At 41.0% G+C, this 17,732-nt stretch overlaps 1 protein-coding gene across 2 annotated transcripts in view; it reads left to right on the top strand.

Annotated features, from left to right (window-relative positions):
- LOC308558350 (pantetheine hydrolase VNN2-like) overlaps positions 1-17,732 on the top strand; it is a gene marked incomplete at its 5' end in the record, with an annotated part of 32,319 nt that overhangs the window by 2,437 nt on the left and 12,150 nt on the right. Inside the window, 8 exons of one of the 2 annotated variants that reach the window (XM_081139954.1) lie at positions 832-1,011; positions 1,606-1,784; positions 1,893-2,023; positions 5,273-5,465; positions 5,876-6,164; positions 7,442-7,815; positions 8,671-8,841; positions 12,941-14,859. In XM_081139954.1, coding sequence (XP_080996080.1) covers positions 1,731-1,784; positions 1,893-2,023; positions 5,273-5,465; positions 5,876-6,164; positions 7,442-7,815; positions 8,671-8,841; positions 12,941-13,126 — 1,398 coding nt within the window. In that variant the 3' untranslated portion in view covers positions 13,127-14,859. Of the gene's footprint in view, positions 1-831; positions 1,012-1,571; positions 1,785-1,892; positions 2,024-5,272; positions 5,466-5,875; positions 6,165-7,441; positions 7,816-8,670; positions 8,842-12,940; positions 14,860-17,732 lie in introns of those variants that run through there. The other variant, XM_081139955.1, reaches the window with a different exon arrangement.

Below are 17,732 nucleotides of genomic sequence, written 5' to 3'. Positions count from 1 at the left end.
CTCCTAACGCCATCCCACTAAGAATTAGGATTCAACATACGAGTTTGGGGGTGGGGGGGCACGCAAACATTCAGCCTGTAGCACCAACCAAGACGATTTGTAAAAGTTCCTTTTGGTGAATGCAATGAACTTTTGGCAGAGTTGGAGCACAACTAACGTTAATGATTTGCAAGCGAGATCATCAAGAGAGCTGGTTACTGTTTTCCTTTTGAAGACCTGGGAGCACGCTAGCAGTTCAAAGGGGCTTTTGCAGCCTCTCAGCTTCTGAGAGCAGAGAACAGAGGGTAGTTTGAACCACATGAAACTGTTGATGCTGCAAGTGAAAAACAGTTGGCTACTGGCAACTTCCTGTGATAACAACCGTTTCCATTCGGTGGGGCACGACGTGCCATTACTTTCAGGGTTTCTCTTGGTTTTAGTTGCATTAGCTGTCTGAAAAGTTGAACACCCACCCAAGTCCAGAGCTGGAGGAGCACCTCACTTGGGTGGGGCCTGGTATCCGGAGCTGGAGGAGCACCTCACTTGGTTGGGGCCTGGTACCAAAAAATAAAGTGCAGGCTGTTTCTGCTCAAGCAGGTATTTCCTTCAAACATCTTCTGAAGATACATGAAACCCCCAGTGGGGCAGGGACAGAAACATGGTTTCTTACCATTACATCCTTTCTTTCTTTCTTTCTTTCTTTTTTTTTTTTTTTGGTGTACAATTACCAAGAGAAGAGTTTGAAAAGAGGAACCTGGTTTTTCTTGCTTCCTGTTTTGATGTGTCATCCTTGCTGCCTGTGAGGAAATGCCACCAATGACTGTACATGCTATTTCCAACTCCACTCCTCAGCTCCTTCATGTCATTTCATTCCTGGGAGAGAGGCCGGACGGGACGTCCTTCAGGCTGTGGCAGAGCTCGAAGCTGCTCCTCTCTCTCCTGAGCTCCTTGCTGTCTTTGTTGCGCCTCTGCTGCGTGGTTGGTATGCATCTGTCATGTCCTGCTTGGCGTGATCCAGGACTTGGTGTCCAGGTACTCTGTCCCCCCCTTTCATCCCCGGTACCCCAGATTGACTAGATTTGTTTAACTGAGAAAACAGTTGTTCTGTGGGCCTAACAAATAAATCACACTAAGCAGTCAGGATCATTACTTTACTAAACTGTCACTCATGTGTGTTAACGATTGTCATCCCATCCTAATCTCACAGAGAACATTCATGTGTTTTTGAGTCTCAGGCTAACCTTGTGAAGGAGAGAGAGCAGGTATGTTGTATTATGATTTTTCACATGAGAGTTACTTTAGTTACTATCTTCTTTCTGTTGAAGGGTGTAATTGTACCACATTTGAATTTTGTTTTTTGAAATTTGACATGAAATTTTATCAGTAGTACATGGTGGTACAATCTTTGTAATACTTTTTGATTGTATTCATTTAATGGCAATATTTTCCCCCTCAAAAGTGGTTGGGTATAATATTATAAGATTATAAAATAAGAACTCCGTAGCTGGCAGTTCTTTGTCACATAAATGTACCTCCCTTTTTAAATGCTACATAAGTATTACTTTCACTTCCAGAAACTCTAGACCTCGGCCATGATCACTTCCTCCTTTCAAACCTCTGTGGCAGTTTTGGCCTTGGTTGTCCTGCATGCCAATGCCCTGGATACATTTGTGGCTGCAGTGTACGAACACGCTGTCATATTGCCAAAGGAAACAGAAACACCTGTTTCTCAGGACGATGCCTTGCTCCTTATGAACAAGAATATAGATGTTCTGGAGAAAGCGATTAAACAGGCAGCTGAGCAGGTATTCTTTTATTTCTACTAATCATAATCTTTGGTAGGGACATGAGATCTGGTGGAAGATCTATGTTACATGTGGAGAAATAATTTTGATTTGACTTGTATTGAACAGGGTGCTCATATCATTGTGACTCCAGAAGATGCACTTTATGGGTGGAAATTTACCAGGGAAACCATTTTCCCTTATCTGGAGGATATCCCAGACCCTCAGGTGGACTGGATTCCATGTCAAGACCCCCACAGGTATGGTTTCTATCCTAGTTGTTTGTGCAAAAGTGCTATAATTCTCTAAAATGTACACATTCACCTCAGCAAAATGATAAATCCTGAATTATCATGTATGTGGTGTATGTTATTGTTATACTTATCTTGGCATTTGTTAGATTTAAAAATTGCACTTAGATACCATTCAACAATCACTTATGATTTAATATCTTCATTCAATTTGGAGAAAACATGTAAGGAGGATATTTATGCCTAGGACTAGTAACTAAGGGGAAGAAGATCTCATAGATACAAGTAGTAAATTTTTAAAAAATATATATTTTTGTTGATTTCAGAGAGAGAAAAGGAGAGGGAGAGAGAGAGAGAAACATCAATGATGAGAGAATCATTGATCGGCTGCCTCCTGCACACCCCCAACTGGGGATCGAGCCCACAACCTGGGCATGTGCCCTGACCAGGAATCAAACTGCGATCTCCTGGGTCCTAGGTCAATGCTCAACCACTGAGCCACACCGTCCAGGCTAAAAGTAGTAAATTAATTTCTGAAGTGGACGGTAGGTTGTGTTTGGAAAATATTTCAATGTCTCTATTTAAAGGTATCATGTTGCAATTTTACTGGAATCTGCTTCTCAGGCAGGAAGACCTCACTATGTCCTTTCTAGTGAATCATAAGGCCTTATGCTTTGAAACTTTGCATGTTCCTAGGCTCATAAAGGTAATTTCCCTGGGAAAAAGTAATCTAGAAATATTCTAATATAAAATATTCAATAGATATGGGCGCATGTTTAATATATAAATCCTGCTTCCTAATAAGACTTGGAGATGATTGAGGGACACATTGCACATTTCAGAATTTTCAGTGAAAGGTCTCTCCCTCTGTCACACTTATTCTTACTCAGCCTTCAAACCCTCTCACTCTGTCACCCTCTCACACTCTTGTTCTTTTACCTCAAATGAAGTTTATGTAACATTCCTCTGCCATCCTTTTGCTGGAGGATTATGGCTGCCACACTGTTTTAGGCACCCCTGGCTATTCTGACATTTATATAAGGGCTATCAGGAAATGGTTTTTCTTTGCTCTACAGAGATTAACTACAGGGAGGTACTAAAGCATATTTGAGTGCCAATGGGGTGATCCTAGAGAGGAGATGGCCAGCGATGCAGGAGAGTGAATTATGAGTTGCCAGAGCAATAGATACAATGTGGGGGGGAATTCATCAAGTTTAAGAATAAGTTGTGGCTTTTAAAATAGGATCGTTTTCATAAATAGTTTTTATATTGGCTTTAGTTACACTTAGGTTCTTATTGTTATTTTTAATTTTTTCTTTATTTTTCAATTACAATTGACATTCAGTATTATATTAGTTTCAGTGTACAGTGTAGGGGTTAGATTTATATCACTTTGGAAGTGATCCTCCTCATAAGTTTAGTACCCACCTAACACCATACATAGTTATTACAATATTATTGACTATATTCCTTATGCTCTATTTACATCCCTGTGACTGTTTTGTAACTGCCAATTTGTACTTCTCAGTCCCTTCACCTTTCTCACCCAACCACCAGCCCCCCTCCCATCTGGCAACCATCACTTTCTTCTCTGTATCTATGACTTTGTTGTTGTTTATTGTTCTTTTTTAACTAATTAATTAATTTTATTTTCTCTTTGTTTTTATTGTTGACAGTACTACAGATGTCCCCATTTTCCCCCTTTTGCTGACTTCTACCCAGCCCCCACCCCCTTCCCTCTGGCCTTCACCACACTGCTGTCTGTGTCCATGTGTTATACATATATGTCCTTTGGCTAATCTCTTCACCTTCTTTCATCCAGTCCCCCACCCCTCTGACAGCCCTCAGTCTGTTCCACATGCCTCTATTTCTTTTTTTTTTTCCTCTGTTCTTTTTTAAAAAATTTATTGTTGACACTATTATAGATGTCCCACATCACTGCCATCCTTACTCACCTCCACCCAGTACCCACTGCCCCTCCTCTGGCCATCACCACACTGTTATCTGTGTCCATGGGCTCTGCATGTATGTCCTTGGGCTAATCCCTTCACCTTCTTTCATCCAGTCCCTCCCTCCCCCTCCCCTCTGACCTCTGTAAGTCTGTTCCATGTATCCATGCCTCTGGTTCTATTTTGTTCGTCAATTTATTTTATATTTTGTTTGTCAGTTTATTTTGCTCATTAGATTCCACATATAAGTAACATCATATTGCATTTGTCTTTCTCTGACTAGCTTATTTCACTTAGCATAATAATCTCCAGGTCTATTCCTGCTGTCCCAAAAGATAAGTGTTTCTTCTTTTTTACAGCTGCATAGTATTCCATGGTGTAAATGTCCCACAGCTTTTTTATCCACTCATTTACTGATGGGCACTTGGGCTGTTTCCAGATCTTGGGTATTGTAAATAATGCTGCTATGAACATAGGGCCGCATATAGTCTTTTGAATTAGTGTTTTGGGTTTCTTCGGATAGTCCCAGAAGTGGGATTGCTGGGTTATAAGGTCCATTTTTAATTTTCTGAGGAACCTCCATACTGTTTCCCATAGTGGCTACCCCAGTCTGCATTCCCATCAACAGTGCATTAGGCTTCCCTTTTCTCCACACCCTTGCCAGCATTTGTTGTTTGTTGATTTATTGTTGATTTATAGCCATTCTCACAGGTGTGAGGTGATATCTCATGGTTTTAATTTGCATCTCTCTGATGATTAGTGACTTTGGACATTTTTTCATATGTCTACTGGCCATCTGTATGTCCGCTTGTTATTGTTTATATATGAAGTGACTAAAATACTTTTTAAAGTTGAAATTTCTTTTTTTGTTGAGATATAATTGACATATAACACTGTGTAAGTTTAAGATGTATAGTGTGTTAATTTGATACATTTATATATTGCAATATGATTACCACCATAGCTCTAGTTAATCCCTCTATCATGTCATATAACTATCATTTCTTTTTGTGGCGAGAACAATTAAGATCTAGTCTCTAAGCAACTTTGAAGTTTATAACACAGTATTGTTGGCTATAACCACTATTCTGTGCATTAGATCTCCAGGACTCATTTATCTACTAGTAGCAAGTTTGTACCAAATTTGTGCCCATATTCTCAATTCCCCCACCTTTCAGGCCCTGGTAACCACTATTCTACTCTGTTTCTATGAGTCAGCCTTTTTAGATTCTACAAATAAATGATATCATACAGTATTTGTCTTTCTCTACCCGACTTATTGAAATGTTTTAATTAAAATTTTATTTAGATTTGGTCACACACCAGTACAAGCAAGACTCAGCTGCCTGGCCAAGAACAACTCTATCTATGTCTTGGCAAATATTGGGGACAAAAAGCCATGCAATTCCCACGACTCCACATGTCCTCCTAATGGCTATTATCAATACAATACCAACGTGGTGTATGATACAAAGGGACAGCTGGTGGCACGTTACCATAAGGTAAGAGAGGGTGGGTATGTAAAATGGCGCCTGCTATGAGAGTGATGAATGCTGTGTTGAGGATTTTGAGTTTTTCCCTATATATGCTGTTCTTAGAGATTTTTTTGTTAAGGTGAGCAGTAAATAAAATCACAAGAAAACATTCAGCTTTCAAGACAGTGATCATCTGGAATTTATGGCAAGTTATTTGTCTTCTAATTTGGGTGGGATGGAGAAAGCGAGAGAGAGAGATTGTATTTAAGTTTTCTTTTTCCTTGGACTTCTACTTCCAGTCACCAGATTCACTCACTTCCCATAGAGTCTCTGCTGTTGACCATAGCCAAATCTATTACTAACTTGGGAGGTTTTTTTACCTGTCATCTCTTCAGTAAAGAAGCCTCTCCTGTTTTCATCCTATGCGTTTGTTATAGTATCACCTCTACTCTGAGCCTCAATTTGATGTCCCTGAAGAGCCGGAGCTGGTGACTTTCAACACCCCCTTTGGAAGGTTTGGCATTTTCACATGCTTCGATATACTCTTCCACGACCCTGCTGTGACCCTGGTAAAAGACTTCCACGTGGACACCATACTGTTTCCCACTGCTTGGATGAACGTTTTGCCCCTATTGACAGCTATTGAATTCCACTCAGCTTGGGCAATGGGAATGAGAGTTAATCTTCTTGTGGCCAATATACACCATGTCCGCCTAAATATGACAGGTAATTTATGGCCAGATGAGGTTTGCAGATAATACTTATAAAAGCAGAGAAGCTAATGCCTCAGATGTGAACTGTCATAATTTTTTGCTTCTCTGTTGGGACGAACCACTATATTTGTCAACTTTTCACACACACAAAAAGCCTAGTGACTGATTTCAGCAGCTGTGGTGTGTTAAGACCTTTATGTGTATTATTTATTGATCCTCACAACTCTGGGAGATGAATATTACCATCCCACTTTTACAGATTAGGAAACTGAGACACAGAGATTAGAAAACGGAGACATAGAGATTAGAAAACGGAGACACAGAGATTAGAAAACTGAGACAGAAAGAACACAAGTAACTTGCCAAAGGCTACCAGCTGGTAAGTGGCAAAGCATGGAACTAAGCAGATTTGCTCAAACATTAGCAAAGAACAGAGGAATGTATTATTGATGTGTTGTTTGTAACAAATTACCTTCAAAGTAAGACAACAAACATTCATCATCTCACTTTTTCTATTGGTCACTATTTAGGACTAGCTTAGCTGGGTGATCCTGGCTCAGACTATCTCTTCAGGTTACATCAAGCTGTTAGCTGGACTAGCAGTCATCTGAAGTCTTGACTGGGGCTGGCAGGCCTGCTTCCAGGAGAGCTATCTCACATGCTATATTGGCAGGATCCCTTAGCTCCTCAGGGGCTATTGGCTGGAGACCTTCATTTCTTGCCACTTGGGTCTCTCCATAGGCTCTGTGATGTATCCTCATGAAATGGCAGCTGATTTCCTCTAGATCAAGGGGGCGAGGGGGTGGGGGTGGGGAGAGATGCACTGCTGTTTTTAACAGTCACACACTGTCACTTCTACCGTGGCCTATTCATTAGGAGTGAGTGGCAAAGTCCAGCCTGCACTCAAAGGGAAAGGAACTAGATCTACCCATTGAAGAAAAGAGTGTTGAAAAATTTGGGAGCAATATGGAAACACTGCCATAGTGGGGAACAAGAGATACTTTTCACCTTTCATGAACTCCCAAGTACAGAGATTCTTATATTTGATTTAATTTTCCATAATGCTCATAAATATTCCTGTTACAGTCAAAGTTTATTTGACATGAGACATTGAACGTCTATTATATCCCTTTGATAGAGAACAGGAGAAATGCTCGGTTGTTCCATGTAACTAGAAGCCTGTGAGCTGTCTCATTGGGACCAATGCCATGACGTGACTGGGCGCTCAATTCTGATGGGGAAACTGGGGGTGTTGAGTCTGTATTAAAAAGACTCCTTTCCCATTCACAGGCAGTGGTATTTATGCACCACACACCCCCAAAGTATACCATTATGATATGGAAACAGACTTGGGGAGAATCCTTCTTTCGGAAGTGGATTCCCATCCTCGAATCTCTCCTGCCTACTCCACAGCGGTGAACTGGAGTGCCTATGCCACGGCCATCAAACCCTTCCCAGTCCAGAAGAACACTTTCAGGGGGCTTATTTCCCGAGATGTGTTCCACTTCACAGAACTTTTTGAAAATGCAGGAAACCTCACAGTCTGTCAAAAAGATTTCTGCTGCCATTTAAGCTACAGAATGCAACAGAAAGGAGAGAATGAAGTATATGTCCTAGGAGCTTTCACAGGACTTCACGGCCAAAGGAGAAGAGAGTACTGGCAGGTAATCTCAGCTTAAGTGGGAGGGCATGCTTAGGCATCAGGAAATTACAGGGCTAACTTTTCATATTTGCCCCAGGGAGCCAAGTGCTTTTTCTCTGCATGACTCCACACATTGCCAATATTACCCCCCCCACACACACACACACATTGGGAGTAATCATATGATATTTGCAATAGGAGCTAAGTATAATCTGATGGCTTGCTTTTTTAAAAAAGTTATTAACCTGACTGTGATGATTTTCTATTTGACTAATGAGCTAGTCTACATATCATAGTGAGCCTCAATAAGGCTTTCTTACGTAGTTTTGCTAATGTATCTGAATACAAACAGTCTTGTTTTAACTTTTAACACCAGCAACGAGTAGGGATACTACTTTTATCTTAGTTTCTCTTGTAATCAGATGTCCTGTTCATTTTACTCCCTTCCCATGACAAATATTTAAAACTCAAACTTTCATATAGTATTGGCTATGCACGTGTATCTTATTGTGTGCTCTGTGCCCCACTGCCCTCTCTTAAAGAAAGGATCTGGAAAAAAAGGGATGGTTGAAATTTAATCATTTTAGTTTTAGGACTACTGTTGCCAAAAGACCTCTACTCTTTCGGGCCAAACTAATGGTTTAAGTCTAATTCTAAACTGACTTCTTTCTCTCAACCCATTTGTTACTCAGGATGCAGGGTTGGTTCTCAAATCGTTGGCCATTTCCAGTAAAGCTGGTAATAAGAAACATGATCCAATCCCTTTAACAAATGGAGAAAATATTTGCTCTGCTATAGTGATAAACTGAGTCAACCATTCTAGTGCAGGTGGCTCAGATGTAAGGCACTTCATTTTATCTGCGTTTGTTCTACATAGGTCTGCACAATGCTGAAATGCAAAACAACTGATCTGACAACTTGTGGACAACCAGTAGAAAAGGCTTTGACGAAATTTGACATGTTCTCCCTAAGTGGCACATTTGGGACAGAGTATGTTTTTCCTGAAGTGCTACTTACTACAATTAAACTGTCACCTGGAACATTTGAGGTAGGAGGATTTTATTTTATCTGTTCTCTGAAGCCACTGTATCACCTGACTTTTAGTGTGTAGCAAAGTTTCTCAGACCTTAATGGCCTTAGAAAGTAACCATTCGTTAGCTCTTACCTTGTGGTTGACAGTGTGAACTGAGTGTAGCCAGGCTGTTCTGGTTTGGAACAGGCTTAGCTGATCTGGGCGGGGCTCATTCTTGCATCTGCTACTAGCTGGTGTATTGGGCTGGCTGGTGATGGCCTTGTTTAGGCAGCTGGGATGACTGGGGCCACTCTTTCCCTGTGGCCTCTCCTCCTCCAGCAAGCTTGGGCTTGCAGGAGTCCAAGAGCATCAAGAAGAAAAGCTACAATGGATAAGTTTTTCTCAATTCTCTGCTTGCACCTTGTTTTCAAATGCCTCTTCAACCAAAGAAAGTCACATAACCAATGTAGTTCCAAGGGTTAGAGAAATAAATGATGCAGATCTCTTAGTGGAAAGAGCTGTAAAATCACATTGCAAAAGGGCATGGATAAAGAAGGAGGGAATATTTTGACTATTTCTACACTTACAGCAAGTGATTCTAAAGTAATGACACTTTGTTAGAATAACATGATAAGATACCTAGAACCTATGAGTTCAAGGCACCATTCATTGAAAAATATTTGTTTATAGATTGTTAATGTTCTTTTGTCACATTTGGAAACAAATGGAAAATCAGATATTTATTATAACCAATTTACAAATTAAGCTGGTCTCAAATTATAATTAAAATACTGTAAGTTTGTATCTGCCAGTACACAGTACATGGTATACACACACACACACACACACACTCACTCAACCAGTTTGAACCCTAATGTTTTCTCTGAATTGTGGCAAACAGGGCAGGGTTTCAGTGACTAGGGTAAAATCATTCCATTTTCTATAAAAGAAAAATAGGATCTACATTAATTCACCTAAGGCATTCAGCAAGAAAGTCTTTAAAATTGCAGATTGCTGATGGTCATGTTTCTATGCTGGCCTGTATTATCAGAATGGGATATATCATATTTATAAAAACATTTAATCCTGTGAAACCAACAGTTTAACATGTAGTGCAGCCTTAAGGCTGAGAAACCCAGAGAACAGGAATCCTTAGCTGCCGTAGAACCCGGTTAGGTAGAATCTCATGAGCAAATTGAGGCTGGAATAAAAGTTTAAATGCCAAGTACAGAAAATCATAATCAGATCTGACGTGAGGGCTCTGGAACTGTAATCTAGTAGTTCAAAGGTGGCTAGTCTGGCACAAATAAGCATAGATAAGTTGAAAATATGTGGGGTCACTTCAAGTAGGTGAGAGAAAGGAGAGCAGGGTTCATACAGATCAGGGGCCAGGTAGTATTGGTGGCCTGTATCTCAGAGTCCCTGCCACTTAAACTGAGCACACAATCTAATCTTCTGAGTAGTACTTTGACATTCCCCACCCATGTCATGTACTCTTAGAAATGTATCTCCTTGAGAAATTATCCTAGAATGAGACTGAGCACTTATGTTACAAATGCATCTCATTTATGGGAGAAAGACAAAAAAGCTTCTTGAGTTTTCCAGACCAGGTTAAAAAGTCCAGAGCCAGAGCCCTGGCCAGTTTGGCTCAGTTGGATGGAGCATCCTCCTGTATACCAAAAGGTGACAGGTTTGATTCCCAGTCAGGGCACATACCCAGGTTTCGAGTTCGATCCCCAGTGGGGGCATGTGCAGGAGGTAACCAATTGATATGCTATTTCTCTCTCCCTCTCCCTCTCCCTCTCCCTCTCCCTCTCCCTCTCCCTCTCTCTCTCCCTCTCCCTCTCTCTCTCCCTCTCCCTCTCTCTCTCCCTTTTTCTCTCTAAAAATCAATTAAAAATAAAAGTCCAGAACCAGAAATGCCATTTCACTCTCACTCTGAACCACATCAGTATTGGAATAAATTGGATGGTGGTAGTTGGTGAGGAGTTGGAGAGCATGAAGACATTAGGACATAGCTACCTCCTTTGTTTATTTAAAAAAAATTTTCCCCCAAATGGTTTCAGGTAGCTGGGAATAACAGAGAATGATACAGAAGAGTAAATGGTTAAGTGGTTAATGACATAGTATCTGTAGGTCTCAACTCAATAATTCTTAGAGCTTGTCACGCTGTCTCCTGTGTCGGGGCACTGGCCCCTCAGTCTTGCATGGAAGGAAGGGAGGGGTTGCATCTCTCCTTTCAGTTGGGCACTTTATGGTATATGTATCACTTGGATCATGTCTCATCTACTCCAGTTTATTTGTTGAAAGGGAAAATAAAATACAGATAGTGTTATACCAAGAAGATATAAAAGATGCACTTGCTGGCTCGTAGGCAGGGTTTTGGTATAACAAGGCCTTGGAGGGAGCTCCGCGGCCAGAGTATTGGTCTTCATTTTGCAAGTGTACATTCTCAGGGCATTATTGTCCCTGAAGTTCGACATATTGTAAGGAACAGACACTAACCAAACTCACAAGATGGTAACAGAGAAGACCAATTTATTATTTTAAAAAATAGATTCATTTACCTGGAAAATAATAACTTTTATCTCAAGAAGGCTATCCAGCCCTGCCTGGTGTGGCTCAGTTGGCTAAACATAGTCCCATGCCCTGAAAGGTCGCTGGTTCGATTCCCAGTCAGGGCACATGCCCGGGTTGTAGGTTCAATCCCTGGTCGAGGTGCATGCTGCAAGCAACTGGTCAATGTTTCTCAAACAAAAAAATCAATTAAAATAATATATATTAAAAAAAGGAAAAAAAAAGAATGCCTATGTTTAACAACCAGTTGTTAAATTTCCTGGAATTTTAACCATCTGTTCTGGTGAGCTTACGCACCCCTAGTTTCAGCACATCACTGGTTCAACCAACTGGGGTGAGAAAGCACGTTGCCTAGTCCTGTCTGTCACCCACACTTCTGTCTCAGAATGAGACTTGGATGATTTCTGCTTCCCACAAGTCTTCTGTTATCAGCCCCAGGGAGAATTCTGTCAACTGCTCCTTCTTGTGACAGGTTGTGTCCTACTGTGGGAAGCAGATCAGTCCAGCTTTTTCTTCTCAGACTTCCTAAGTACTTATCTGTTTCCCTCTCTAATACCTAATAGACTGACGTCTTAGTTTCACTTTTAACTTTTAAGCTTCTTGAGGGCAGGGTGTGATTTCACTCCTCTGTGTGCAAGAGGAGTGATTATCCTGATTATCTTGCACATAATTGGACTCAGTAAATGTTTGCTGATGATGATTTTTGACTTTTTGCTAAGGGTTACATTTTGTTACCGCTGTTGAAGTTCTTGGGTTTCTCAAGATAGAAATTGAGAGGAGACACCACAAAAATTTCCAGACAAATTTTATTAAACTTATGCTTGAGCACAAGGGAGGCAAAACGGAGGAAAGAAAGGTTCTCTGAACTTACTTGGGAGCTGGCTCTGCTTGGCTGCTTTTATAAACTGGGGACAAAGTGAGCTTGTATGAAAAGGCTGGCTTTTTGAAAAAGGTGGGCTGGTGGGATTTTCCATTTCAGGATAAGTGACTTCCTTTTCCAGCTGTGTTGCCTGGTAACTGTGTCCCCACCTCTGCTGGGGGGCAAGATGGTGATGTAACTCATTACAGCCACCTAAGGAAGGTCGAAAGTCGTACAGCGGTCAAACCTTGATCAACTGAGCACGTGGGCCAATAGTTTCGACATCTGCAAGGAGGCAGGCAGTTAGAAGGGAGATTAAGTCAGCCACCTTTACAGGTTTGAACAGGGAGTGGAAGAGTGGTGACATTCTTCTGGTCAGCTTATCAAGTGTTCCTTCTTGGACACCGGTCTTAACTTGGCTTCCTGGCCACCAAATATTTTTCTATTCCCAGGCCCAAGACCCTATGCTGTCTCAATTCGATCATTGAAACTCAAATACGAAGCCCTCTAGAATGACTCTAGTCTTCATTACATATAAAATAGCTGTCCCCTTTGTGTCCTGCCTGTTCCCTGCTCCCCCCACCCCATCAAGCTAGAACTGCTTGATCAACCATGATATCTAAGACTATTTCACAAATATTATTCTGCTTGTAATGCATATTTTAATGAAGCTGACTATGTTTTCCCCACTTTCTTTAGGTGCTAAAAGATGGGCGTTTGGTAAACAAGAATGGATCTGAATATGAGCCTATTCTAACAGTGTCACTCTTTGGGAGATGGTACACCAAAGACTCACATTCCACCTCAGGAGGGATCAGCAATTTGGAAACAACTAACCTGTTAATATCCACTTTTTTCATGATCATAGTTTTGCAAATATTATGATGGTATGGAACATCTCTATATCACATTTATTTTTGCAGCATATATTTTGCTAAATGTGTTTATCAGCTTTCCAAGTTTACAAAGAAACTTTGAAGGGCCATCTCAGTGGTAGAGACCAATGATTTCTAAATATGTATTTTTCTCATGTTCAGTTATTTTTAGGTATTATGGTAATTTTGCCCCCTGGGTATTTAGGTCAGAGAAATGAGGATCAGACCTTACCTCTAACCTTATTTGCTGGGCGACCTTGTGTGTGCTGGGTGCTTAAGAGGCAAAGTGAAAAGATTCAGGGTCATTATAAACGTAGTTGTGGACTTTGAAGAGAAGAGTAATGATGAAAACTGAGAGTTGGCCTAAATTCCATTTGACATTAAAGACAATTTAAATTCACCTACTTTTCTGTGCTAATGATTAGGGGGAAATTTGCTTTCCAAGCAAATGGTAATGTTGAAGTTTATCTTCACAATGAAAGTTGTTTTGAGAGGTTCATATCAAAGGAGACCTGGCTCAGGGCATTCATAGCCCCAAACTGTCTCACCTAAAGGCTGTGGTATAACTTAACAGGCCCCAAACTCTTCTGCTAGTCTTGTGTACAAGAACCAAAAAAACAGTGGGCGGCTGTAGCTCCATAGAAGACAATGCCATGAGAAGGAAAAGAGAGGAGGGAAGCCACAGTGGGCTCAAAGAAACAGCCTGCCTATGGCTTAGAAATTGCAAAGCCCTATGGAGTTTCCTTATGAAACACCACTTACTTAAAAAAAAAAATGCATATTCCAAATTATTTAAAGCTTTATTATGAAAATGTTTCTGACGCACAGATACGTATAAAGGATTGCATATCAGTCACCTATGTACCCACTGCTCAGTTTGTGCACTGAAAGGTTATGAATGGAGCGGCGTCTCTTGTATCACTCTCTGACATTCACCTCCTTTCCCTGTTTTCTTCCACTGGAGGAAATCAGTACCCTAAGATTCTTCTAGATCATTCCCATGATGTCTAGTTTATTACATATGAACATATCTCTACTTAATACTATTTTGCTTCTTTTTGTATATATGTGATATCGAATTATACACAACATTCTGCAAATTTCTTATTTTTATATTCAACATTGCAAGCTTAATCCATGTAAATAAGCATCACTCTATTTTAGGCATTTTCACTGCTATATGGTGTCCAGTTACTTGAATGTGTCAGTTATTAAGCTATTAAGAAGCTAATCCACCCTTCTGTATTCTTTGTGATTCTGGGGCTGGGTCTAAGCAAACATATTTCTTCTTTGCCAGCTGACTCCCTGTTAAATTCTCCAATAGGGGGGCACTAGAGGAATATGTAAGGTTGGAAGAAGAGAGAAGAAGCTTACTCCTTTCTGTTTCTCACCTATCAGTGTTGTCCCATCAACAGTTATTGTACCTGACAGCACTAGTTTGTTTCAGTAGCACTTGGTTCTAGTTTTCAGCTTTTTTCATACTCTCAGAACCAGATTCATTTCCCTCTTTCAAACATACCAGCACCAGCAAGTGCTTCCTAAAGAGTTTTGAGTCTCAGCTACGTGGGGCTCTCCTCTGAGAATTGGATTCATCAGCACCAGCTGGAGAGTCCCTTCTCCTCAGAGGTCTGAGCCTCAGCTCCACAGGGTCCTCTGGAAAGCTTCTAGCTCCTAACACCCTCTGCTTCCCTTTGTTTACAAATACACCTGTTTAACCAAAACCTGATATTAAATTCTCTTAAAATAACCAGCATGGATTCTGTTTTTCTGGTTGCATCTTGCCTGATACAATGGATAAAACAATATTTAGTTATCCTTTATTCTGTTGCTGAGTTTGGTGAGCATGCCCCAGCCCATTGCACTGAAATCTCGGGTGAGGCTGAAGATGTAATAAACAAAAGGTGGGAGCTTTCAAGGGTGGCGCAGTGACAGTCCCAGGCACATTGTCATGACCTCTCACCCAGCCATCAGTAAAAAAGAGGCAGTCCCATTGTCTGGCTTTCTCTGACCTGCCATGTTCTTCACTCCATGAGGGCAGCTGAAACCATGAACTTTGGGTGCACCTCTGTGAGAACACAGGCTCTGTGGCCACTTACAGCCTTGATCTCAAGGGTTCATGTTAGAAGTAACAGGAGGCTGGATCACAGTGGGTCTTACAGGTATGACAAGAAAGTGGCAGTGACACAATTAGTTTTACATTTAAATAGGATCACCCTGACTGCTGTTGTGCAAAAGTAAAAGCAGTGGTCCAAAAACCAAGCATGAGGATATTGAAATAATCCAGGCCAGAAATGACACTGGCTTGGACTTGAGTTGCAGGTGAAAGATCACCTGACTGAATGTGCGTAGAGTGAAAGACAAAAATAGAAGTAAGGATAATGCCAAGTGCTTTGGCATAAAAAACTGGAAGGTTAAAGAAGACATTAACTTCGACCTGAAAGTCTGTCTGCAGGAGTTTTGGGAGGGGAAGGTCAAAAGTTCAGTTTTGTTTACACTGATTTGATGTGCCTTTATATATCCAAGCAGGGATTTTGAACAGACTTGTTGGGAGTAGGAGTCTAGAGTTCAGGAGAGAGTCTGAATAGAGATATAAATCTGTGAGTCACTAATATAGAGACGGTATTTAAAGCCATGAAATGGATGAAATCACCGAGGGAGTGAGTATAGATAGGGAAAAATTTCAAAGAATTGAGGTCAGGGATGATAAGAAGGAACCAGGGGATAAGAGCTCCCCTGACACACAAAAGTAAATACAAAACCAGGCAAGAAAGAAGGAAACTAAGAGACTGTGAGGGAAGAAAGCACCCCAAGAATGAGGTAGCAGTGGCTGTGTCAAATGCTTTCAACGTGTCAAGTAAGATGAGACTGAAAATTGACCAGTGGATATAATAGTGTGGAGCTCATTGGTGATCTTTACAAGGTGGTGAAATCATGGCATCAAAATCCTGACTGGAGGAAAGGCATTAAGCAGAGAGTATACACAGCGCCGTAAAGGAGTTTTGTTGTAAAATGGAGCAGAGGAATGGAAGGAGATGCCAGATCGAGAGGGTTGTGTGTTTTTCTAAGGTAGGAGATAGAACAAGATATTTGTATGCTGATGATAATAACCTAATAGACAAAAACAAATTGATGGTAAAAATTAGGAGAGAAGAATGTCTAGAGCAATGTCTTTGGGACCCAGCGTGCAAGAGCGGAGGATGGACTTAGAGGGTCCTGAGCAGTCGCCAACGAGAGGAGGGGAGAAGAGTCAATAGGAGTAGATGCTAGCAGGTGGGCTGATGCCTGGCGAGAGCCGTTGAAGTCTCTGTCTGGTTGTAAACAGGCCTGGATTTCAGGAGAGACGCTTGAGTAAAGGTAGAGACACAGCAGTTATCAGTTCCTAGAAGACAGATGGAGGTATGTCATAGAAAGGGATCCTCTCTGGGGCGGGGGGAGACAGTAGAGTAAGGAACAAAAACCAACTAACAATAGTGTGGCTACTGACCACAAGTGCTTTAGGAGCTCAGAGAGGAGAACAGCAATCAGGACTGGAGAGGTGGGGGGTTGAGTTGGAGGGGCATTCCAGGAGGAATCATTCCAGGATCAGAGCAGGAGTAAGCATATTCAAATATAAAAAGAAGAGTGGTCTTAGCTAAGAAGAGGAAAGACAGAATGGAACCAAGTGGCAGAAGGCGCACAGCATCTGATTTGACTTGATATATACATGGGAAGCTTTTTGTTTCATGAGAACTTGGTTAAGGGAATGTAATGGTTCACAGTGTTGATTGAGGGTTAGGGTGGGAGGAGCAGGTCAGAGAGGCTGATGGAGAGCCTGTAGGAGTCATTCTTGGCCACTGAGTCAGGACCCTGATAATGGGAATGAAGAGGAGGTTTTATGATGGATGTTGGAAATAAAGACTTGGAGGGCCACTGAACTCAGAGATTTTATTCTCGTGGCCCCTCTTCTCTTTAAAATGTGTGCCTTACGCATTGTAAAGCAGAACCGTATTTATTTTAATAAAAAACTTAGATTCTGAACTTACTAATCCCACAATAATTTCAAACTGTCTTTCAAGTTCTGTTTAAACACCTAATTTAAACAACATTCACAATCCCTATTTCTCAAACACATATGAGGCAAAGGCATTAGTAACCACATTGGTAATAAAATAGTTAATCCAAATTTCTGCTGATTTCAACATAACAAAAGGTTGCTACACATTTACTGGAATTAGGGACTGGGAGGATAGGGAGGATTCCTGTATGTTTCCTTTTTATTCTATTCAGAAAGGCAGGTGATTAAGACAAGAGTGAGAATTTCAACCTGAAATAGGAAAAGCAATCCATCTGCTTTACAGTTTCCATCTTGTCCTCAGGTATTTTTTCTGAAATGAATTTGCTTCTGATGGGTATCATTTCAGGACAGAAGGGCACATGGAAACTCACTGGCAGGCCTGGGAGAAGGAAGCAATATTTAGTTGGAAAAGGTCATTGGAATCAGAGGGTTTTGAATTATTGAGCCAAACCACACAAAGAAACAAAAGATATAAATCTCTAAAACGTACCAGTATCCTTACAGCAGAAGAAGATTAGAAAGTGAAAGACAGAGACAGTGGGGGTGGGGGGTAATAATGACT

This window comes from Miniopterus schreibersii, assembly GCF_964146895.1.
Source record: "Miniopterus schreibersii genome assembly, chromosome: 6".
NCBI classification, from domain to species: Eukaryota; Metazoa; Chordata; class Mammalia; order Chiroptera; family Miniopteridae; genus Miniopterus; species Miniopterus schreibersii.
The sequence above is the reverse complement of the archived record's forward strand: the minus strand, read 5'-3'. Positions and strand labels throughout refer to the sequence as shown.